Below are 24,925 nucleotides of genomic sequence, written 5' to 3'. Positions count from 1 at the left end.
ATCCTAGAAACCACAGGAGAAGGAAATCTTCAGTGTACAGGTATCGTGTAACAAAGCATTGGCAGAGTATCTATTAACCATACTTAAAGTTGCATGAAAAGAAAAAAAAAAAAAAACACCAAAAAACCAAGCTGAATGGAACCTTGGTGCAAGTCAACACACACCAACCTTCTGTTCTGACCGTGAGCAATTTATTTTATTCTGATGTAACCCCAAATTTCCACTACAGCACAGAGACCTCCTTTTATAAAAGGCTGTGAAGTACAGGACATGCAAAATGCAATACAGTAATGGGGAGAGGTTGGAGTTTCTTCTGGTTTTTTTGGAACAGATTTAAAATACAGGAAACCGAAATGTGGCACAAACATCACAACTTCCATGCATGCCTTCAGGTGTCTTCCTCTGTTGTGCTGGCACACTCTGGACTTCAACACTGGGTTAAAGTCATTCTTGGGAAGAGCAGAAAGTTCACACTTCTTCAAATTTCAGAGTAATATTAAGGCTGAAATACACTGGGTACACTTTTCCTTCATCTTCCAGAGCACCACTAGTTGTTTTACTTAAAGCTGTGTTAAGCTTCCAGCTCAAATCCCAGCCCAATTTTGTGACCTCCAGCACTGAAATTCTTGCCATCAATCAAGCCCGAGAGGGTCAGCTTTACACCTACAAAAGCAAGTCATGAGAACCATCATTCACCGAGATCCCTGTACAGTGCTCTCCCTCAGGTACTTGACCTCAGTAATGTGGTTTAGCTGCTACAGGAACTTGTGTACACAGACATCCTTTACTTTTCTGAGTCTGCATAAAGACTTCTAGCTCCTTTGTTCATCTATTCTGTTCTTAAGATGACAGTAAATGAAACCATAGTGTAGTACTTAATGCTATCTGCTGCCACCAGTGAGAATTACATACCAGGTCGGAGGGCATGAGTGTAACCAATTCCAATGAGGCTGGCATTGTTCACTTTAGCCTACAAGAAAAAAAAAAACAACATGGTATTTATAAACTGTGTTAAGTATTCATACAGAAGTGTCCCAGTGCCCTGAGAAAAGGTGGCTTATGCATGCTAATGCTCTTCAGTTACTTGTAGACCAACCTCTATTAGAAGCACGTTCCTAATCTTTTCTCAGAAGTCTTCAGTTTAAGGAAATGGTGGTCAAATTCTGCTTACACAAAATGCCATGCTGTTCTTCATTGCTTCCTCTATTATGTCTTTATATCCTTTAAATAGCTACTTATTACAGTCCCTCAGAGCCTGTCTTGTTAAAATCACTCGGAAGTGATTTTCTTTTTTAATGTAATGAGCAAGAAATACAGGAATATGCAATCCCCTTTTTGTATTACTGAGCTGTTTACAATACTATTTCTCATCTTTGATTTTGGTTCAATAGTCCATAAATGCTTGCTACTTCAGTTCTTAGTATTAAAACACACATGCCAGCTGACTTTCAAGGGTTAACTTACTTTCAGGAGAAGGCTGTAAGTTCAGCTAAACTTACACCATTGCAACTATAACACAACTTTACACTATGGATTTAAGAAATAAAAGGATACTGTCTTCTAAAATATATTTTGCAGTACACCAGCACAGTATTCCAAGCACGCTAGTCGGACTATTGCATATGGACAAAATTTTATTTTAGATTTATTTTCCCCCATAATTTCAAAAGAATGATGTGTGAAGTACCAATTTCAAATTTTAAATATGAACCACAACAAAAGCCATAGTTTGCAATCTACTGTACTTCCTCAGTAACTAGTTAAAGTGACTGCTTTGTAACACGAATTTTCAGTTTTTAGGGGAGCTTGAAATACTCATTTCTGTAAAAAAATTCTTACCACAACGGAAGTCTTCTCATCCATTTGGTACTTTCCAGCAAAACCAAAACGTGTGTTGTTACTGCCAGCAGTCCAGGCAAGATTAACTGATGTCTCTACCTTATTATTAATCTTCTGATAAATAGACCCACCAAACTCAGTGCCATCATTCCTGTTTGTAATAGATGCAAGTGAGTCAAGCCTTGCCTTATTTATAGTAACTCTTTATATTAACCTTTCCCCACAATCATTTGATCGTTATCTCCTAAAATGAACCAAGAGATCCAATACTTCCTTGAACCCAGGCTCACTACTTCCTAGCTGGAGCTGGCAGACTCCTGCTGCTATTTTTTTCCACAGAACACGTTTTGCTTGGAACAAGACTTTCCCACAGCCAGAGACATACAGTTTGAGGTTCTGACATGAAAAAAACAACCCACCCAGATAACCTGGTTACTTGTCTTAAGTAAGCCAGTGTGAAGTAACACATAAAGGAGACTTGGGTTATGGGAATGAGAAGACTGAAAACAATGTTGTTGCATTGCAATTGTTTAAATACACCAGCTTCAAAGCATCTCAGGCCATTTGAATACCAAGACTAGAGCTATGCAGTGATGAAAGCCGGAAACAAACACAATGCTACACATGCCTTTCTCCGTCACCTTGGGCATTTCTGAGGGAGAAATTTCCTGTCTGATGGAGAGGGGAAGGTAGAGTAGTTTACTTGAAGGCTTTTTTTCTCTTGTGCCATAACAGAAATTAAAGCACACAGCTTTTAATTACAGATTACCATAAAGTGCCTTAACATCACCCTCTTAGATATGCAAACCCCAAAATTGCTCAGAAACAAGGTATCAAGACGGCCAAGAGTTGGGAAGTTGTACTGGAAATGAAAACACTGAATATAAATTAACTGGAAACAAATTGGCATCCCCTTCCCTTCACCCACCTTTGACCTAAGGCCTTACTGCTAACTATTCCCTATAGTTCAGCTCCTCTGATAACATTTTTCTAGGCTCAGGTGGTACTTACACATAAGTATGCAGCTGAAAGTCTCCTGCCTTATAGCCCAAGGCAAAATTATTTTGTGAAAGCTTATACTTGGCTGTATCAAAAGCCGTCTGGTAGCCAGCAAGCCAGCCGTCAAAGCCCAACACTGCCCAGCCATAAATGGTTGGTCCAGAGAGATCAATGTCTACACTGCAGCCTAGATGTATATATTCTCTTTTGTAGGAGGTCTTCAACTTTCCACTCTTCTTCCTGCAGAGAGAAACACACCGTTTTATCCACAGCAGTATACAAGTATGTAATACATGTACTTTTATTCCAATATGTATGTCATGTCTTTAAGGCTAGTTAATGAAACTACTGTAATTCCTACTCAAAGCTTAACTGCTGCTGAAGAGGGCACAGGATAAGGATAATGGTGTTACATATATTCACATGGTGTCACGTTTCCCCCTATCACCTCAAACTCCCTAAAATCCTCAAGAAGCAAGAAAGACAAAATTGTTTCTACTTAATGCTTTAACACCCATCTAGTTTCAATTTTTTTTTTTGTGTAATGTGTTACGGCATCTTCAGTTTCTTTCAGGAGCATCCATAAACCTGCAGCAACAGCTGTCTTTCAATGAATTTTTGTCTATTTGTTCTCTCCACTGTCCTTGTGCAGTACTTGCTTTCCTTTCTTCACTGCTGGGTACCAGTCTCCTCTACCAAAAGTAGATTTCTGCATCCTCCAGACAGCATCTACTTAGTCTGCCTTTTTCTGTCCCTACTGTGATACCTCTTGCTCTCTCCAATCCACGTCTTTGTTGATCTTGCTACCAATTTAAACACAACTACAACAAAACTTCACCACCTCTTTAACTCTCTCCCCAACTCCCTTTCTATTCCACTCAAGACAGAGCAGAACATTTGTGCTGCCTGTCACTCACACGTAGGCCTGGGGTCTCATTTTTGACTTAGCTTCTAATTCCTCATATCCAAGCAGTATTTCACACTCAGGATTCTTCCGACAGGCTCTCCCCAGCAGTAAATTAATACCAGTCACTATTGCAGAGCAGTCTCAATCTTTGTGCATTATTCAGACATAAACACCCCTTCTTTGCTCTACCAAATTTAACTACATGAGACTTGAGAAAGACAGCTAAGTCCTATTCCACTTCCCATTTTACCTCCTCATTCAACTGCGCAGACATCTGGCCAAAAACATCAGGAAAAAAAAAAAAAGTTTTACCGAGTTGACAGCCTTAGGACTGTCAACACCATGAAGACATAGTTGTTTAAGGGGAGAGTGAGAGATCTAGTACCTAACTGCAAAACAATTTGCCACTGGACAAAAAGCTGAAGAATGCTTTCAAGCAGAACTTGTCCTTCTGAGTTAAGTATTATCCCCTGTCTGCAGAAGATTCTAGTGACTGCAGAATCTTCTCCAATAAATGCTGGGCTTTTACACAATGAATAGAGTAAGTACTTTTAGAAGTTAGTGGAAATTCTAGCATTCCTTAGATAAAGGTAATAGAAAATGTTTACCCTGTGTTTGGTACAAATGTAGTGTCAAGAGCCACCTTCAACCCTGTAGCGAACTGCAAAGAAAACACATCTGCTCAAAAATCGGTTGAAACATAATTTGTTATATTCTACTACTAGAACTCTACTTCCTGTCTAAAGAGAAAACCAGATACCATGTCTCCCTCATGATTTATAACAACATCTGAAGATGCTGCACGATGAAGGATTAAAATAGGACTTTTTTTCTTCCCACAATGAAGTCCTTTAACAGCACAGACTTTTAAGGTATGTTTTTACATGCAGGAAGATGACACATCTAGTGCTGACAAGAAAATTATTCACAAAATAATGACAGAAAGAGAACTACTCAGTTCATGTTTGCTTATTCTTTATAGTTCGAAGAGTAGCTCAAACATCTCTCTCTTAATTACAGATACTCTGTTAAGACACAGTACTTCTTTACTGGCTGGCCAAAGCACATTCCCATCTCATTTTTTCCCCTCTAGCTAGACAGCATTTTCCATTTTAAAGCACAGGTAAAAGTACAAGCATGAATGGCGATATGTGGCAGACCACCACAGAACTTTTACTATCTTTGGTATCATTACCTTATACTTGAGGCATTAAGTGAAAAGCATAAACCTGTTAATGTCCAAAAGAACCATGTTTTGAGAGTGCTGTATGCTAACAACCCTCTGTAAGCAGTGCCAAGCTGCAAACACTCATCTTTCTCTTAAACCTTGTAAAATATATTCTATCTCAAGGCAGCCGAACTTGAGTTCTTATACATTAAAGCATTTAAAATTACGAGATCCGTCTTTGGCTTCCTTGCCTGACTGCAGCAGTGACAGTTCTACATAATTAGGTTCATTCAACCAGCTAGGTAATTCCACACACCTAGTAACTGCAGTAATTGTACATACTCAAATCATTACCTAGCAGCTCATGGCTCTGAGAATGCCAACTCCCCACTCCCAGCCTGTGTGTTCTGCAAATAAATGTAACTTCTTCAAATATTCCACATACTTTGTGCAATTTTCATTCTCCACTGTTTTCTGTTCAACTCAATACTGTTTCATACCAGATGAAGAAACATTTCCAAAGTATCTACTTGGTCTTACCTTATCCTCAACAGAAACTTCTGTTCCCAATGTGTTATCTGTGTTCCACTTCTGGGTGAATGTAAGTCCTTGGTCTTTGACCTTATATTTGGTCTCCAGACTGCCTGAAGCCTTGCCTGTGTCTGTGTTGGAAGAACCGGTTGCAGTGAACTCCTGTCAAGAGCACAGCATCACAGAATCACAAAACAGACAGAGTTGGAAGGGACTCAGAAGGATCACAGAGTCCAATTCTTACACGAATGGCCCCTACAGAGATCAAACCCACAAGCTTGGCATTTTTAGCCACCATGCTCTCATCAGCTGAGCTAATCACAGGGTCACGAGTTTCAGCACTCTTTAATTACATTCAGCTCTTCCACTTGTCAAGTGCCAGCACTCACACCCTTAGGCCTTTTGACAGAACCCTCAAAATCATCATCCTCCTCTTCCTTATCTCCACCTAAAATAATTTACTTTGTGTCACAAAATGCTACTCGTTCTGGCATCTCCGTTCTGAATATTTCTTTTATTGAGGTGTACTGATAGAGCTTTGGAACTTGCCTAGGCTGGCAGAAGCCTTATTACACAAAGATCCAACACCCTCATTTACTTTTCATCATGGGATTTGATTACTTCCTCTCCCCCATCTTAACTTTAACCATACTTTTTTCCAGGCTTATCCATCAAAAAATTATTTTTCTGACTTTCACTGCCAAAGTGGCAGTTATTTCAACATTCCACAATTTGCTCTGTACCTTCACACGACTCCATTCCCAGATATAAAAAGATACTTGCTCGGGATGCAACACAGTATATATTCCCATATTTTTCTTCACAATCTCCTCTAATTCCTTTTATCATCTTAGTAGTACTGGGCCGATTGTGGATGAAAAAGCACCTGTTGCAGTCCTGGAAATCTGCTCCCCCTTAACAAAAGCAATCCTACACTCGTTACATCGTTAGAAGAACAGCAAGAAGAAAAAAAGAGTCTTTTCTCACATTTCTCCAAACACCTCATATGTTTCCTCATGGTTGTAATTTTTTCCCGTTTCAGCAGTGAAAATGTTTTCAGGAGAACTGATGCTTTTCATACGGACTACTGCACCCTAACATTGTGGATTAACATTTTGGTTCCCCCTACCATTTACGATATTGTCATTTAGACTCTTCATATACTACGGTGATGACTTTAGTACCTTCCCCCACAACTTCTCTTTCATTAACTCAGGCCGTAACTCCACTTCAGAAGCTGTCACCCTTCATAAGGCACCTTCAAATTGCAGACCTCTTCTCTTTTACAGTATCCGGAAGTACCCTGACCCCAGCACCTTGACGTCTCTGTCAGGCTGGTCTTTCACCGAGTAGTGTAATGGAACCAACAACTTTGCATTTTGTGTAACATGTATTTTGTAATATGCTATTCAATCAGTGCTCCACACATCAGAGCTTCCTGTTATTTAGTGGACTTGAAGTCTCAATATACCTCTCTCCTGGAATAGCTCAAGAGGCAGTCTACTCAGCTAAGTATTAAGCACTGAGTAGGTATATTGCCACAGTAGCAAACTCAAGGTGTATGAGTTAGATTTTAAGAAGCATCTGAGAACTTCTCACATTTGTTATCCTCATCTCTCAAGTATTTCCCTTGAAGGAAGATAAATAATCTGTCACTACATGTAAAAGTTTTGTCTCTCTTGAAGTTTAAATACTGAATGATACAGCGATTAAGAGACAGCAAGATCCATTCCCAACATATCCAAGCTTTGGAACCCCGACTTTCCAGATCCTTCTCATTCCAGGATTGTATTCCTGGACGTACATTACTTTCACAGTTCTGAACTTTGCAGAGCATACAAGGATACAAAGACCGTCTGTAAGCGGTTGAGAAGTGCTAGGGAGCCAGGTCAGATTCCTTACACAGTCTGGGGCAGTGAGGGATGCTGCTGGGGCAGGAAGGGACAAGGTAGTGCACTACTACAATAGCACATCAGTTACTGTAACACATCTAGCCAGCTAACAAAAACATGTGACAAAAGTCAGGATGCGTTTAGACTACTTTAAGACATAATTGCTATACAGTGTTCTAATGTCACTTCCACAAATTCAGTGTAAAGACATCTCAAACCTGCATCAGAATTCAGAAGTAACTTTTGTCTTATCTTAGAACAGGTAATTGATTAAAAAAGCTTGGTTTCTTTCTCATATTAAGCAAAGGACAGATTGTGAACACTTGTCTCAAAGCCAAAGGAAATAAAAAACCCTGCATTGTCATATGATCAAAAGCCAAAGCATTCCATCAGGCATCAAGAACTCAGTCTGCTTCTGGAAGCAGAAACCGCAGAGACAAAAGTCTGCAGCCATCAGTCTTTATCTGTGTAAACCAGAACATCTCACCAAAACATAATTTCTTTAATTTTTTGTAGCTGAAAAATCAAACTCATTCTGGCTCCATGTCACACACCAGTCTGCATCAGCAGTTAAGCGGCGTTTCTGATTGTCCTTTTAGTTTATGGTGCCCAGCATCTACAGGAATGCCACACACTTAGTAGGCAAAACCACTTGCAATCTATGAAACGGTTCAAATCAACAGACACCGTCATTGTGGCTTTCTACGTCTACAGGTATCACCGTTGTTTTTAAAGTTCACGAGAAAAACACCCAAATGTTTGAGTCGTAACAATCGGAGGTACTATCAGTATCTGTGTATGAATTAGATCTCGTGTTTCGTTCCTAACTTCATCTCCATCCCCAAAACTCTATTCTGTTGCATCGGAATCCTCATCAGAAACACACACAAGCTCAAAACCTGAAGCAACAGACAACTGTACCGATACCATATTGATCTTGTTTTCCCTCTTGCTGTTTTTTCAGTGTTCTTGTTGTGGATTGTTGGACAAAGATTGCAAATGGCTTTACATGCATGGATCATGCAGCAGATCTAGAGCTATGGACAGAGTCAAACTGTACAACATGAATAATAACATGACTGAAAACAATTCAGCAGTTTAAAAATGACTTAGTACGCAGCACAGAAAGCCTTGTCAGACAAAGCAATAAAGAGCCAACATGTCAAAACAGTCACTATTCTTACCAACTGGATAAACATCCAAAGAAAATTGCATGGAAAAGAAAAAGCCCATTTTAGAACTTAATACAGTTGTTCATGTTCCATCACAATCAGAAGACAGCATAATTAACTATTAGCATATTATTTGAGAATCAAAACTTCCAGCCAGGAAAACTGCCTATCAAGTGATGTCAGTAAGGGAAGGCAGCCACAGTATGGAGACCACATAGCTCCTCATGCTTACATGTTCCTGGTGCACAACGGAAGTAATCATCAAAAGCTCAATTAAGACAGGATACACTAAGACAAAAGTAAGGACTTGCACCATTTGCACAATGAGAACGCAAGGAGGGAGCTCAGGCAAATACAGTTACAAAGTAGGCTGAAAAGCAGCTCGTTTTACCAATCAGAACGGCACTGAGCGGCAAGACGTGCAGAACTCAGAGTGAGTGTAAAAAAATATTATCTAGTAAATAATATACGCCTGTGGTTAAAGATCAAAATTATGACAGCGATTCCTGGTTTTGCCAGCCCTCCTGTGAAATTGCAAGGAAGCTCCACTTCTCCATCATTAAAATGGGGATCACAGAATATTCTTGTTACTTGGAATGTTAAAGCTTACTTAAGCTCTCAAATTCTACATATAGGGTACTGCAGAAGGACTGTTTTCAGTTTTAATTAAATCTTGCAGTTTAAGCACAGTAGAAATGAGTGAAAATGCAGCTAAGTTAAACTCTGGTGCTTATTTGTCCCTTGACCTTTTTGATAAAAGTCCCTCTGGACTAAAAATCCCATGAAAACTAGTAACAGCAAGGAAACTCAATTGCATTCCTAAGCAGAAATTAGAGCTATGTAAGGTGAAGAAACTCATGTTTGGGATGTGTCAATGGAACAGGGAAGAAAATAACAACAAGGTATGTGAAAATTTTTGCACGCCCCAGGAAAAGAAGTACTGCTACATCAGCTACATACTATTGTAGAAATATCTCAGTCAGGTATGAATCTTAAAATGAGAAATGAAAGAGAGAAGCTACATCTGCTAGCAAGTTAATACTTGTTACCAGTTCAGGGATTTGTCCTTCCATTGCTACGCTGGTGATGTTGAAAGCCCTCAATACTTACCACTCCACTAGAAGACTTGGTCTTCAACTCTAACTTGACCATTCCAAATCCTGAAAATAAAATAGCACACAGGGCCTGTTTCACTGAAAGACGCAAACAAGGCTTATTTCCAACATACCCAAAGTATGCCAGATAGGGTACACTGACCTGAAACAGCCTATTTTCATGTTTAAACACTTGTTGATCATACTGAGGGTTACAAGGACTATAGATGGATGACTGAAGGAATTTTGACAACTCAAAGTAAGTGGCCTAATAACTTATAACAGACACCAACTATCAAGTATCTCCACCTTCTGCAGCTACTTGCAGTCTGGGACCCATCAATATGGTTAACCATCTCTTCTGATTTATATAGTTTACATTTTATTTCTGATTACAGGGCAGGAAACTTTTCTTTTCCCCTATCCAAAAAACGTATGTTTTAACTTACTTCAATCAGTGCCATACATAAAAGTGCTATTGCTTTCTTCCTTTTCTGTTTGCTCTGAATCTAGGGAAATATCTGGCCCTTGCACTAAACAGAAAAGCCTGAAGTAACTGACACTAAAGCATGGAACTTGAGTTGATTTTAGCAAAGCCTGAACTCCAGACCACAGTGCATTTTAGTTTTATGCAGCATATGGATTTGGGATACAAATTAAATCTTTATTGACAATTTCAAAATCAGATTTAAAAAAAAAAATCAACACTTTCTAGCAGTTGCCAGAAAAGGGACAAATGCATGGACTGTGAAAATATTTGTACTCCAGCTTAAACAATAGGCTATTCCAATTAACATAAAGATCACTCTTCCTCAGGAACCTGTTTATTGCCACATACGATCTCCTACAGCAATCTATCTTAGTATACCTGATTTAATGACTCCAAATAGAAAAATCAGAAGGTAAATAAAGGGCGCAGCATTTTTCAGACTGTTCTGGAGCGCATATTATTAAGGTCAAACTTGTAACCTTCCCCTCAAACTCTCCGCCAGTGCAGTACTATCATAATGTACATCCCAAGTTCAGAATCAGAAGGCACTAGATGCTCCAGGGCTTTGCTGATTTTCTGCCATAAGGTATTAGGGAATCTCTGAAATATTCATGTTCTTGCAGGCGTTTTCAAGATGCCTAAGGAAAAAAATATGGAAGGTGATCCTCATCTTACTTACCATATCCCTTGTTGAAAACATCCCTGGCAGACTTTCCCAAGTCACAGTATGACGGTGGGACAGCCATTGGATCTGAAACATACGGGAAGCTGTAAAAATCTTAGCTGTAACAGCATAAAATCTAAACTACATCAAAAGCATTAATAAATGTCTATGATTAGTAGTCTCCGAGTACCTCACCGATACAGAACTGTAAAATCTTTGAAGAATGTTCATCAGAGTCATCATTGCATCATTGCTGCTTTGTCAATTTAATTCAAAGAATTTATAAAAGCCAATCCGTTATACACAATCACTGAACCCCAGCTATTACATTCAATTACATACGCTGGCCTCACAGTCTTACACTGCAGAAAGAATTCATAGGAGTCTTATTGCTGTTCTAATGAGGAAACATTGCTTTTGTGACAGGACCCGTTCTGAAAGGGACGCCAAGTGGGAAACTACATCAACACCTAACAATCCCAAAGGAAAACAGATCTCACTTCCATCTGCACTTGTGATTTCATAGAAAGCTTTTCCAGAGATTTGAAAAATATAAAAGACATCTCTGTACACTGTCCAGTAGCCATCAGCGCACTGCATACACAGAGCAGCAAAACCTAAATTTGCTAATAGGGGTACATTTCCTAATGTTACTGTTACAACTACATAAGAGGACAAAGTTCAAAAGGATGGGCATGTAATATTGCAGTGTAGACAATACACTTCATTAGTTATCACAATTTAGGGATTTTGCATCAGAAAGCTCACAATAAAGAAGTAGGCAAATTCTTCCCCAGAGAAAAATTAGTCTTCCTCTTCTAAAATAAATGTACATAAATGTAAAGGCACACCTGCTCCAGAAGAGAAGAGCTATCAAAGATGCTGCTTTCATTTAATTTTAAGGGCAATTCTTTGCTATTCCTACTGCTGATGCATTTGTTCATATTCTTCTCTGCAATACCCAACACCAGAAATCCCTGATCCCCCATTTGTTTATACCAAACTGAAAGACTAATCTTAAAAGTAATGAGGTGAACAAAATGTGTGGAAGTACTTAAGTTATCACTTGTCCTCCACCATTTTAGTCACTTACTGGTGTACGCAGTTTCCCTGTTGCAAATGCAACACTACAGTCCTGCTTTCAGACAGCCGGCCGATCCTAAAATGAAGCACTTGGGCAATGTACACAGCATACTATACAAACTCCTTGTTCGGTGACTTAATAACTAACCTGCAGTAGATCTCTGTCAGTACACAGGCTCAGTGGTTCTTGTGGGTTCCTTCCAATTCAGGATGTTCTATGGTTCTATACATACCTGTGGGTTTAGAGGATCTGGAGCCCATGGAAACATTACAGAACTCAATGATAATGGATTTATAGCTGGCCTCTAAACCACATAACCTGAAAGCTTCATAATAGTTGGTGGTAAACCACAACATAATCTGGGAGTTGGGATTGACCAATTCAGAGTTTGAAAGACATCAGTCTGTTCTAACTTTCAAATTACATCGAGATTTTTACATCAAATGAGACCTTAAATAATAACCCCTCACTCCAGTTTCTGAAAACATGCCACCCCTCTACATCTTTCATGCTTTGCTGGCTGCCTCTTAAGCCTTTCTGCCTCCCTGCACAGATGGGTATGGGCTTTAGAGAGACAAATGACAAAAGTGCTCAGTAGTCTTGGGGCTCTCCACAGCAGCTTCACTGAAAATACCTGAAGTAAAGGAGGACGTTACCGTTCTGATCAGCACCTTCTCAACCTAAATCTCACCTTTTTGAGTGACAATCTCTTGTGTTTACACCTCATTTTAACAAGGCTACCGAGACATCTTGGAATTGTGAGCCTATTCACTTTCTTTACACTATGCAGCTATATCTTCTGCATTCTATGTGTTCAAATATGCATGTTAAATTTTATGCAAGCATTTAAACAGTATTAAAAAAAAAAAAAGAGATACTCGAGGTTAGCCCATACCAAAACACGTAAATTCTTTGCTAACAAGCAGATCTACTTGCACAACCGACTTGTCTAGAGGAATCGATCTCGCTTTCACAGCTCTTAACATTAAACTCGAATCAAACAGATGAAATGGCAACAGCCAACGAAACACAGTGTGAAGTGAGAAAAGAAACACAAGAATACACTCATGGGTCTGTGGAATAAGTGTAAAAAACCAAACCAAGTAAAAAAACAAACAAACAAACAAAACCCTAAAAAAAACCCCCAAAGAAACAACAATAACCGAACGGCCGGTTTCATGTTTCATAACGGATGCGGGGCCTTGCCCACAACCACCGCCACGCACCTTTGATGGGGGAGCCGGAGGGGCGGCGGCTGCGCGGCCCCAGGAGCGCGAGCACCGCCCCCGCCCCGGCACTGCCCACGTTACGCAACGGGTAACGGAGCGGGCGCGCTCCGCCGCCTCTTCCTCTCCCTGGAGAAGTGCCGGCGCCGTGGGAACACTGGGGCACAGCCGCCCGACAAGTTCGTGCCTCCCGGCCGAGAAACCGGAGCGTCTGGCAAGACCCCCAGCCACCCGGTCTCAGAGACAGAGCTGGCCCGCGTTCCGGGGCTGCCCTTTCGGCAGCCCGTGGGCCTGCGGACGGGGAATTGCCACCGAAGCGAGCGGCCGACGCCCCCTCGAGCCTCTGGCCCAGCCCCGCCGCGGCAAGGTGACTCAGGGGACGCCCGCCTCAGCTTCGGTGAGGCCCAGAGGGCAGCACCGGGCTTCATCCAGAAAGCGCCGCGGGACCCGATCCCACCCGGCCCGGCACGGCCCTGGCCCCCACCGCGGCCCCGGCGCTACCTGCCGCCCGCGCTGCCTCCGGTACGGCTCTCGGCGCCCCCACCCCCGCATGCGCGGCGCCACCCCTGCGCACGCGCCCCGGCTCTGGCCCCGCCCATCCAGGCCGGCTTCCGCCGCGCGGCCCCGCCCCGCCCCGCCCCGCGCGCGGTCACGGCCTGGCGGTGTCGCGGGAGCACGCGCAGGAGCGCGCTTCGGCCTTCTCCGGGCTCGGCCGCCGGTACAAAGCTGTGCTTCGGAGGGACGAAGGATTCAGTGCCGAGGTGAGCAGGGCAGCCCTGCCTCACCCAGCCCGTCAGAGTCCGTATGAGACTCCAGCGGACACACTAAAGGCCCTCTCAAACCCTTCACCTCCCTCCCTACCTCCCTCCCTCCCTACCTACCTAATTAACAAATCTCCTTAATTCCTTGTCAGCCCCGTTTGGAACTTGTGCACAGACAAACCCCTTAGGGCCACTATAGCCCTGAATCAAAGCAAGGAGACAGGCCCACCCAATCTTAAGGTAAGGCTCGGCAACTGGGACAAAACCAAACACCGACAGAATGGTGCAGCCAGTCTTGCTGACAAAGCCCAACTGTTACTCTGCACATAAATAAGGTTGTCTATGCACCCAAACAAGACCGCCCCATTATACAGATTCCCTGTGACAAAGTTCACAGCCATTGCTTCACATGATAACCAGACATCTTGCAGTCTAGTACAAGTCTAGAAGAAAAGCCAGACAACTGAGATATAGGGAGTGGAGAGAGAGAGAGGAAAAAAAAGACACAATGTATATTTATATAACTCACAAGAAAACAAGCAAGCTCTCTGAAGAAGTTTTTTTTCTTTTTTTTTCTTTTTTTTTTTCACATAGAAGAATTCATAGTATTATGGAGAGAGACTGCAAAGCCAACAAATTCCGTGTCAAGGCCAAAGACTGTTGGGGTCAGAGGCACAGGAAATGTGCCCTTATCTGTGATACCTGACTGACACCCAAGAAAGAAAATTTCACATAACATCAGGGAGACAGCTGTTGAGAAACTGGGAATGTAAGTGTGTAAGTTAAGGGAGTTTTCTTAAGTCACTGAGTGAGAAAGTTAAAGTTTAAGGTTCAAGCTATTTTAGAAAACAAGAGACAAGACGGAGGACTTTGGCTGATGTCCCTTTCTCCATCTTCTAGGGATTTTTGGGTAATAATGAGCGATTGGATAGAAGATGCCGCAGAGTGCAGCACACAGGTGTCGGGTCATTGGGTCACTAAGAAAAATAATTTACATGGCATTTGTTAATTGGACAAATAAAAGACCTTGAAGAGGTTCTTCGTTAGCCATTTTGCACCTTTCTTAGTATATTATAGCTCCTTGTACTCTGTATATATGAAACAAAGATAAGAGAAGAATAAACAGCCAAGTCCAAACACGAGAAGACAGCCTCTGTCTCGTTACTCTCAGTCCTGGGGAAAAGAACCCAGTCATCAGTGTCACATCCTGACACAAGACAAAGTTGTTTTCTGGGCAACCTGTTGAAGATGATGGAGAATGCATCAGTGTAATGCTGTGTGCTGTCCAGGAAACATGTAAACATGGCAAATGTATTATGCTTTTTGATCTTCTATAATTACAGCTAATAAAGTAATAAACCCCATTACACATTCATGATGGAATAATCCATTTTTTTATTCCTACTGATTACTGAAGAAAATACTAAATATATCAGCTATGTATATTTTTACAATGAGGCATCAAAATACTTCACATAGTACCAAGTTAACCTCTTTTCATTACATACTACTGCATGCATTAGCATTGGAGAACATTCCCAGAAAATAATTAAAACTCCTAACAAGAAAAGAAAATAAATGGATAAGTAAGAGCATCAGCCTATAATCTCCATTACTAAGATTAATCAACTCTCCTTATATAAGGACAAGTTAAAAATGTAGTTGCTCCGCAAGCTTAAGTGAGATAAAAATAAGAAATGGTACATCTGTTTCATGATTCAGGTCAAGTTAAGTAGTCTAACTGTACAAAATCCTCTCTGCCCTCATAGATGCCAATAGAGAACCTAAGCATTAAGGAACCAAGAGAAGTATTATATTGTTCGCAATAGTCAATTTGACTATATACAAAAGTCTCATCTTTTCAAGCTTGCAGTTCTGTAATACAGTTGCCTTACTGCTACAAGGTATTCAAATATAGTAGCTGCAATACATTCAAAGCTCATGCTCTGTAACACATGGAAGCAATAGTTTACTACTTTGAAAAGTTTTAAGTTAACCAACAGAACTCCTGTCCCAAATGCAACTAGTAATGCATTCTTGAAGAGACCTTGTCTCACTTCCAAAATACCCATTACCTTTCCCAGCAGTTAAAGGGGAAGATTTGACAGGTTTGCATGTAAAAAAGGGCAGATTGAATCTACAGGAGTGGTAGCAGTGCATCAATTAATCAGACCAAACTTTACAAGCTGAACAAAACACAGAGCAATCAATGCAACATACCTAGTAACAAAATTCAGAGGTCACATACAATAGGAGAATTGCCATCTTAGCATATAGCCCATATTGAAAGATTTTAGAAGTACACAAAACAACTCGTCATAAGCTTCAGCACTTAACACAGGTATGAGAAGATACAGACAGTAGTTGAAAATGGTACTCTTTAGGAGTACTTCATGATATAGCTCGCTTTTTCATTCTATTATCTGCATGTATATAAGAGACAAAGAGATGCCGGATGCACCATCCCCAGAAACATTCAAGGTCAGATTGGACTGGGCTCTAAACAATCTTCTCTTGTCAAAGATGGCCCTGCTCATGGCAGGAGGACTGGACTACACAACATTTAGGGAGTCCTACTAACCCAAATTAATCTGTGATTATGTGAAAATGAAATCCGACAGGATTTATTTTCACAACACGTTCTGTTCAAGTGCTGTGGACTTGCTTTAAACATCAGTAATATGCAATTTTTCACGTAACATCCAAAGTAAGACTATGCACTTTCACACGTTCTTAAAAAGCTATGAAAACATCTCTCTAGGCTACAAACCTAGACAAGCAGTTAGTTATTCACTCCGATCCTTTGGCTCTCGGTATTTCCACTGGATATAGTCAAAGATGTCTTTTTCACACTCTACTGGCAGGGCCTCTCCAGCAACTCCTGCAAGCAAATTACACAGGCCATTTGAAAGGTTGAAAGCCTCTACCATTCAGAAATGCCAAATGCATTGCAAGATTATGACAAAACTGCTGTAGGTAAAAGATCTAAAAATTTCCACCCAGAACAACCTCCCCACCCTCCAAGAAATTCTGATAAGGTTTACATACTGATTCTTATTAGTGTCAAAGGAAATAAGATAATTAACTTTGGGACCATGTGGTTAAGCAGTTAAATAAATTTATAACTGTGTGTGGGTATATATAGTCAGCTCTCCTCCAAAGCAAAGCAACTGAAGGACATTACATACGCTGTGAAAGGAGTAGGAAACCAAACACATGCTGTGCATGGCACAGAAAAAAAATCTTTAAATCAGTAAGACTTTAAGTAGATTAGGAGGCCCAAAGAGGTAACTTTATGCCACAGAGCTGCCTGTATGTAAGTAGCCTGCCCCTTCTTTCCGTAACGGTGCCCAATACCAAAAAGGACACTGAAAAATTTCACAAACTATAGCGTTTATGAGAAGTATTTCCGAAACATTGCAACCAATTGAAGGAGATCACACAAAGTACGTAACTAGAAAGAATATTCTGTGCAAAGGCCCAGACTGACCAGTAACACCCAAGCGACGTATTGTATATTCATTGATTGTGAAGCCCATTTCCAGAGCATGAGTTCTCATGTTCTTATTAAATATATCACTTCCTGTGAAATACAGTACACCACAGTAATACTGATCTTTCGGGATAAGCCTAGAATAAAAAGCAGAAGCGAAGACTTAGAATAAATATATAACACAGAAGTAACAAGCCATTTAGAATTCAGTCATTCAGACACTCGTAAGTTTACTTTGTATTTCTGTGTCTACATTCGGCAATTCCGTACATTTAATTTGCCCACAAGCCAGATGCAAGAGTGAAAGAACTGCATGTGAAAGAAAGGTTCAGCATATCTACCCCTACCCAGAAGTTACTGGTGTTCAGCCACTACCTGCTTATGGTGCTTGCACTCCTGCTGAGGATCAATGTCAAAGCAGGATGATAAAATAGGACACAATTCTGAATCTGAATAGAGTATTGGGATTTGAAACACAGCATTACTGCTAATAACCTGTTGTAGCTACTGGCAGCTGTCCAGCGGCTGCCACACTGCAAAGGCATTAGAAACGTAGTGAATGCCATGTTCTGAACACGGAAGTAGAGATTTGAATGCAAAAATCGATGCAAATGCCTACTCGGTAGCAGACAGCTAAACTACGGATTTGGGTCGGGGGTTTTGGTGCATGTACCGGATATCAATTCTCCGATGTGGATAGGCAGTTCCATCTTCTTTATCTGGCAGCTGACAGACACCCTATGAGGCAAGTGAAAGATTCAAATGAAATTAAAACAGATTCGAGAATCATCTTTACCTCCCCAGCCCTAAACAACATCTAAATAATCCTCAGCCATCCTGGAAAGCAAAGTTAAAACCCTGCTCAATTGAATAAGTATTTTACTAGAAGAGCCAGATATCAGAATACAGTGAATCACTGTTTTACACTGTTATGAGAACTGCTGTTCAGTGCAGCATATGACTGTTTCTTAAATTCTTATTGCACCAGGAAGGATTACGGGACTCCTCATTTCCTTGTTGTAATTATTATCAGGCATATTTTCAGCATGCAGGTTAAGAAAAGAAAAAAAGCCCTGCACCGTCAGCATGGGATCTAAAAAAATTAATGTTCTTGCCATTCATTACTTGCTTTAGGCATCCCACATAATCCCTATTATGATATCCTAAGTGTAGTACCTTATCCATTAAATAGGTTCTGCAGCAAAACTGACACAAAAGGAGACAAAAGTATATTATGTATTAGACAAAATCAGGTAAACATAGTTCTGAGATCAAAGCTAAATGTTTTCAAGATCCTGAGGACACAATTACAGAAGTAGTCACTGGTGCAACTGACGAAGTGACGTCGTGCAGAGGTTCCAAGAAACATCCAGCAATATAGATGCAACTGACATTATGTGATGATGGTTATGTCAGCAGAGTTCAGAACTACACAAATGTGGACCTGATTTCTCTGAGCCTGAGAGAATTACAGCCTGTCCGTGGCTGATCTGTTCCCAAAGGAAAGTCCCTTGGGAGCGTCTCTCACTCAAGAACTACCTTTGTAAACCACTTTCTCAAAACAGTTCTGTACAGCCGTGGTTAGCGTGTTTGTCTCTTGTCCCACCAATGGGACAAGAGCTGGTGTTCCCTTTACCAATCATGTTAAACATGGAGCGTAAAACCCTATAAAAGGCTGAAAAGTTCAGAGAATAAAGGCCTTTCCCAGCAGCTCTTTCTGGTGTGCTACATAGAACCCACACTTCTACATCATGTCCAACAGTGACACACAAATATCTGTACACTTTCTAATACTGAAATCTTACCATAAGGTATTCCCTAAGAGTTAACTGCCGGAAATTCTTGTGAGGTGCAAGCAAGAGAATTAAAAAAACAAGCACACATCATCCCCACCCCCAATTCCAGTAGTCCAAGTAATATATCTTGTATTCATCCTAGCTTCTGTCAGGAAAAGTAATCCCGCCACAGCATCCTTCACCACCCAAAAAACTCTTACCATGAATTTTGTGTCACCTTTAGACAGCATATCTGTGACAAAGTGGACTTTTTCCAGTTGTTCTACAACCTGATGCAAAAGTTTTGACTAGGAACAATGATAACAAAGAAGAAAAAATTACTTCACAAATAAGAAGAATATCATAACTATTTACTAGACAGAGGCTCCTATAAGTGCAGAACATCATCATTATTATATGTACTGTTCTACATGAAATTTGATCCAAACAGAAAGAAAAGTTACAATAATACTGGGAAAAAGCTAATAAAATTACAGTCGTATAACATGAAAACAATTTCCACCAATACCCCCACGTGAGATTGCCTTTAGTTGGAAATGACAAATCTAATCCAGCTTTTAAGCAATGAACCGATAGAAGGAACGCAAAAAAACCCCACTCAAAACCACTGTCATTAATACTACCTTCAGACTTAATCCCAAAAGATTACAAGGGCAGCGCAAGTTTCCTATCATCTAAATGATTATGCCTACATAAAAAGATACTCGGTCTACCTTTAATCCAGCTAGCTTTACAGTTCTGCATTATAAAAGCACATGAATTCAAAGGGGGGGGGAGTATGTGTGACAGGAAGAAGGACAGAAGGGTAAAAATAAGCACATTCACTAGTTCTGCAAGAGAAACACAACATAATACATGGAACTGAAAAGTGATTGTAATAAAAAATCATGATCCAAGAGAAAAGTTTAATATTACAGTAAATAAAAAACCACAAAAAGCTGCAATACAAGCCTGGGACTATATGCAGTGTACAGTACTGATCCACAGCATCTGAGAAACACACCTGTTTGGATGATTCAGATGTGAAACTGGGATGGGTTAGGAGAACATCCATATCGCCACTTGACTCTGCACCTAGGCAAGAAAGAAGCGAAGAAAAACCCTTCTGTGTGTGGCGAAGTATACTAATGGTGGTAAACATATGCCTTACCTCTTCCCGTAAACGTGTTTTTCTAGCAGAAAATGGTCGCTATTGGAAATAATACCAAAACAAAAAAAAACAAACCTTAAAGTAAAAGAATCTTGTTCTTTCATCAAAAAGTTTATATTCCACATAGCTAAGAAAATATCCAAAATTTTCTTGCCGTACTCTAGAGCAACGAAGCACAAATGTTGTTAATTGAAAAACAAAGCAAACCATATTACAACAGCCTACTCTTTATGGGGGAAGGGTGGAGAAGCAAGGATTTATGTGGGTGTCTCATCACTGAACTAGCTAGTCAAAATAATATTAACAGGAAAGGCCAGGTTCCAGCACAGACTCTACCAAGAAGAACAATATAAGTAGTAACTCACCTTGCTTACTCTATCCCAAAATAAAGATAACAAGATCACAGAGTACCAACCTCGCCTAAAACTGCCACAGACTGTAGCAATATAGTTTGCATCCAGCTTCTTTATCTCTTTCAGCACAATTTCCTATGTAAAAAGGAAAAAAGCGTGTTCAGAGGTGTCAGTCATTCACTGGCCATCAGTACCTCACATTCTTAACAAAGAGATTCTTACCTGCATTTGCAGCATTTCTTCCCTTGGGATTCTTTTCTCGAAATCTTCAAAGTATCTGCAAATATAAAAATAGAAGTATCTGAAAGAGTGGCAGGGGCAGCATCTTAAAATTTTAGTCAATTAGATGTCTATCAGAGGTAAGAGTACTAACTTACACTACTGTCACATCACAAAAAGCTCCTGAGTCTCATCAAACATCTTAGAAAACATCTTGCAAGGCGACAGTAAAAACTCACAACTGCGAGTCTAACAATCCTCAGAACGTGGCTTCAGTATTTCCACTGTATACAAAGAACTGCTATGAGGTGGGAGAAGTATCGTCATATAACCAATTGCTTAATATTTACATAGCTCTCTGGAAATACAAAAGGCTCCTGACAAAACCCAGCCCTCCAGCAAGCAGGAGGAACAGGTCCCTTGCCCATGGTCAGAGATGATCTATGTTGGAAGGAGCTAAATGGAAGCTCAGAACTCAAATACATCTCCAGATATAGTTGGCTTGCACTGTAAAATTCAGATTGTCATAATGTTGCTGGACTGTGAGAAAAAGAGGGCAAGTGAAATACCATTTTGCTTTATTTGGTTCACTTGAAGCTTCTGACAAACACAGCTACAGCTCTTCCAGAACTACCACACCAAACAGACACTCAACAAGCAGCAGTCAAGCTGAATACAGAGGGATAAATACACATTCCGTGCAGCATTCTCAAGTTCAGACATTCAAAGGTCTTACCTTGTTCATAGCACCTTAAAAAAACAGCCTGGGCCACTTCAATGCAGATTGTGAAGAAACAACACCATAATCTCACTAAAGTGACTCTCTGTGAGCTAACTGAGGAAGTCACTTGATATCAACTTCCCTATGAATGCAGACTAAGACTTCAAACCCCAATGAAACAAGAGCTCTAAATAACTGCTGAAAAGCATGGAGAGCACAGGGAGAAGAGAATCTTACTCAGCCTGCGTAACCTGACATTACATCCTGGTGTCTGAAGGAGCCATTAAAAACACCGAGCACCCTAACTTGTACCCGAGAAAGCTTACTTCAGCCCAATTCGCTGGTGATGGGTCAGCTTGTGTTCAATTTTTCTTAGATCTAGGAAAAAATATCCAAACAAAATAGTTAACTGACATCTAAATGCAAAGATGATGCACGTATAGGATACGTAAAGAGAATACAACCTCAAAGGAGGGAATTTCAAACTACATAACAGCTGATAGGATAACCACAAATGCACAGAGCACTTCTGATAAAAACTTAACAGACCACCAAAGAGCCAAAATCCTTGTTACCATCCACGTAACCTGCACGTACTTTACTTCGGATATGTATGAAATGCCTTAAGACTGTATACTAGCTTTATAATCTTACACACCTTTCTCAAAACCTAGGGCATATATGCTACCACAGTACCGCCGTAGAAAAGGCAGCTTGACAGAAAAAAAGATTACTGGAACGTGAATCGAGGCCCCATATTTACACTTACCTTCTAAAGTCTTAATTCCTTCCTCGACAAACTTCCTAGCAGCAGCAGGACTGCAAAGAGACAAGGCAACCTGGCATCAGGAACAATAAGAATCTTACAACGCCGAACAGCACATTCACATTATTTATAACTGTCTAGGTTCTTATAGGCCAAGACCAAAGCAGCTCGTGACGCTTACATCTTTCCAGCATACGCATTTTCAGTTTATGCTTTTGGTCAGCAGAGATCCAAAGCTTGGCCTGCACATTTTTTAGCACTGATACAACTATATGCTGATGTATAATTGTAAAAAATTAAATAAATCACACCAAACAGGCAATATTGCTTCACACAATAATACCAAATGCATGGTAACACTGCAGCAGTGTTATGATGGGCTTTTTGTTTGGTTGTTTTTGTTTTGTTGCGTGCTTCAAGGCTCTGCTTGTCTTTTTACAAAAGCCCCGAGGCCAGAGTCTCACTTCCACTTTTGTCAGACTTTCACAGTTCCATTCTTGACCTGCATCTCCCTCCTTCCCCTCTCAGCTTGCACACAGGAGCGTCCCACTTCCACTCCCGTACCACAAAGTCCGTAGTTCATGATTCTATATCCTTTTGTCTCCTTCGATCCTGTAATTATGCCTACGGTGTATCAGTGTGGGCATTACATCAAGAGCTCAAGCTCATTCTCCTCATTATGTGCCATCATCCACATACTGGTCCTAAGTCTATCAAATGAACAGGAGAAGGGAAAAAAAACGACCAAAAAAAGCCCAAGAAACTTTTACCCAATGCCAGTGACTCGTGTCAGGAGATTGATAGAAGCACTTGTATCATCTTGTCGAATCTACAAAAACAAAGCAATGCAACCCAAATCCTTCTTTACTCCATTTGCAATAAACAAACAAAAAGAAGCCTTGAGAAGACAAAACAGCTCAGTCAGACTCTGGTTGGAAGGTTCACTATAAGTCACTGCAAAATAATACCAAGGGTAGTATGGCATATCAGAATAATGCCACACATAACTAGCCTGAAAACCACCCAACTAGCAAACAGCAGGCCTAAAGCATGAAACTCATCAGCCTTCCAGTAACAGAATTCCACTTCTGACAGAAGACCTGCGCATGCTGATTACGTAAGCTAAAATATTTTCCTAAGTAGACAGTTTTCTGGCTTTGGCCGAGCCTCTCAATCCTTGATTTCTATTTACCATACACTCTGGTGTTCACCACTCTTAAGATTCTCTAGGGACAACAACAGAGTTGTGCAAAGCAAGCAGGCTACTTTGCAAGTTATCGAGAAAAGCAACTATTGAGAAACACAAAACAAGAGAATGAAACCCACCTTTTCCAACTTGCGTAGTTTTCCAGTGGACAAGAACTCATCTATCTTTTCGGCTATTTTAGCACCTACTCCATCCTAAATATTGGGGGGTGAATACAGACAAGTTAATTTCAATGACTTAAAGTCATTCTGTGTGGGAAGCGAGGAAAAGTCCCTACAATTTAGAGTCCGGAAAGAACTATGGGACACCTAAGACTACAGTAAAATATTGGACCATAAAAGAGCACAAGAATTCAAGGGTACAATATAAACGGCATAAACACTGTAACGCAAGGGCTGTATCAAGTTTCCCCGAAGAAGGAAGTTTGAACAAGGCTTTCATTCTTACTGCTCAAGATCTCTAAATTAACAAAGGAGTAAGAGAGCAAAGGGGAAAGATATTTTCACAGGCCGAGACTTAGACGGCATGCCCAGTTCCAGCTCCGACACCCCCACAGTAGCCACACCTCGTCCCCGTCCCCGAACTCCGACTCGGGTACCGGAAAGAGGCGCTGGTAGAAGCGGGGCTGCAGCCACGCTTCCCAGGAACCTCCGGCACCTCGTCCCCGCTCCGGCTGTCCCAGATCCTCCCGCCGGCCACCCGGGCACGAGCACCTACCAGCTTTTTGGCTTCCGCCCCGCTCTGTATCTTGCTCGGATACCGAGAAATGACCGAGGCCGCTTTCCTGTGGAACAGCGTGGGTCAGGGCCCGAATGGGCCGGGGCCCGGGACGGCGGCGCGGCGGGAGGGAGGCGGTACCTGTACGCGTTGTACTTGTGGATGGCCCGGTTCACGTTGCGCTCGTAGTTGGCCAGCTCTGCAAGAGAACCGCGGTGAGAGCAGCCGTGCCGCGGCCCTGCCCACCCACGGAACCGACAGAGCGCACACACCTACCGGTGAGGAAATCGGTGATGCCCTCGTTGGGGCTCTCCTGGGGAGCTTTCCGCTTGCTCATGGCCGGCACCAGCACCGAGCACCCGCGGGAGCTTCGGGCAGCGATCGCAGGGAGCCGCTTCCGGCAGTGGCGTCACGGCGCGTCCGGTCTCGGTCCGGGCGGGGCCGCAGATGGCGGAGGAGAGCGGCAGAAGTCGGTGCGCCGCGTTACAGGCCCTCCTCACGGCTTGACGTCAGCGTAGCTCTTGCCCGAGTGTCATAGGCTTCGGGTGTCACCACCCGCGTCTCGAATGTCCGTATTTGCCGACCTAGGCCCCCTCACAATCCTCTTTTCACGCACAGCACACACGTGTCTGCCTCACATATCTAAGATTTTTGGCCAGTCTGCTTTACCGGCACC

General features: G+C 41.5%; 2 protein-coding genes across 7 annotated transcripts; both read right to left on the bottom strand.

Moving 5' to 3' along the window:
* Nucleotides 1–169: 169 nt before the first annotated feature.
* Nucleotides 170–13,638, bottom strand: VDAC3 (voltage dependent anion channel 3). 5 transcript variants are annotated; one of them, XM_058859257.1, is made up of 9 exons: nucleotides 13,568–13,638; nucleotides 10,772–10,843; nucleotides 9,619–9,668; nucleotides 5,454–5,606; nucleotides 4,354–4,406; nucleotides 2,851–3,078; nucleotides 1,840–1,990; nucleotides 913–970; nucleotides 170–663 (listed from the first exon to the last, which is right to left on the bottom strand). In XM_058859257.1, exons 2-9 carry the CDS (start codon nucleotides 10,836–10,838, stop codon nucleotides 572–574), a joined length of 852 nt encoding a protein of 283 aa, XP_058715240.1. In that variant the 5' UTR covers nucleotides 10,839–10,843; nucleotides 13,568–13,638; the 3' UTR covers nucleotides 170–571. The 5 variants fall into 5 exon arrangements, with proteins under 5 accessions (XP_058715240.1, XP_058715241.1, XP_058715243.1 ...); XM_058859258.1 differs by lacking the exon at nucleotides 13,568–13,638 and adding an exon at nucleotides 13,067–13,559; XM_058859260.1 differs by lacking the exons at nucleotides 4,354–4,406; nucleotides 13,568–13,638 and adding an exon at nucleotides 8,264–8,373 and having other exon boundaries at nucleotides 10,772–10,849.
* Nucleotides 13,639–14,940: 1,302 nt separating this feature from the next.
* On the bottom strand, nucleotides 14,941–24,679 carry POLB (DNA polymerase beta). 2 transcript variants are annotated; one of them, XM_058859254.1, is made up of 15 exons: nucleotides 24,526–24,679; nucleotides 24,391–24,448; nucleotides 24,250–24,316; nucleotides 23,652–23,726; nucleotides 23,096–23,154; nucleotides 22,329–22,378; nucleotides 21,886–21,937; nucleotides 20,842–20,896; nucleotides 20,682–20,754; nucleotides 20,120–20,190; nucleotides 19,317–19,403; nucleotides 17,994–18,058; nucleotides 17,318–17,457; nucleotides 16,598–16,708; nucleotides 14,941–15,066 (listed from the first exon to the last, which is right to left on the bottom strand). In XM_058859254.1, the coding sequence occupies exons 1-14, from the start codon at nucleotides 24,584–24,586 to the stop codon at nucleotides 16,614–16,616; spliced, it is 1,008 nt and encodes a 335-aa protein (XP_058715237.1). In that variant the 5' UTR covers nucleotides 24,587–24,679; the 3' UTR covers nucleotides 14,941–15,066; nucleotides 16,598–16,613. The 2 variants fall into 2 exon arrangements, with proteins under 2 accessions (XP_058715237.1, XP_058715238.1); XM_058859255.1 differs by lacking the exon at nucleotides 14,941–15,066 and having other exon boundaries at nucleotides 15,199–16,708.
* Between the last annotated feature and the right edge of the window lie 246 nt (nucleotides 24,680–24,925).

The sequence above is a fragment of the Poecile atricapillus genome, chromosome 29 (assembly GCF_030490865.1).
Source record: "Poecile atricapillus isolate bPoeAtr1 chromosome 29, bPoeAtr1.hap1, whole genome shotgun sequence".
NCBI classification, from domain to species: Eukaryota; Metazoa; Chordata; class Aves; order Passeriformes; family Paridae; genus Poecile; species Poecile atricapillus.
The sequence above is the reverse complement of the archived record's forward strand: the minus strand, read 5'-3'. Positions and strand labels throughout refer to the sequence as shown.

Bases quoted from the DNA above. Each gene is read 5' to 3' on its own strand.
- POLB (XM_058859254.1), bottom strand. From the start codon at position 24,586: ATGAGCAAGCGGAAAGCTCCCCAGGAGAGCCCCAACGAGGGCATCACC. The intron at 22,379-23,095 runs GTAAAAGTTTCT...GTCTCTTTGCAG, and splicing joins ACACGAGTCACTGGCATTGG to TCCTGCTGCTGCTAGGAAGT. The intron at 20,755-20,841 runs GTAAGAATCTCT...CTTTTTACATAG, and splicing joins AAGAAATGCTGCAAATGCAG to GAAATTGTGCTGAAAGAGAT.
- VDAC3 (XM_058859257.1), bottom strand. From the start codon at position 10,838: ATGGCTGTCCCACCGTCATACTGTGACTTGGGAAAGTCTGCCAGGGAT. The intron at 971-1,839 runs GTAAGAATTTTT...TTTTTCTTGTAG, and splicing joins ATGAGAAGACTTCCGTTGTG to GCTAAAGTGAACAATGCCAG. The intron at 664-912 runs GTATGTAATTCT...TTGCTTTTGTAG, and splicing joins CACTCATGCCCTCCGACCTG to GTGTAAAGCTGACCCTCTCG.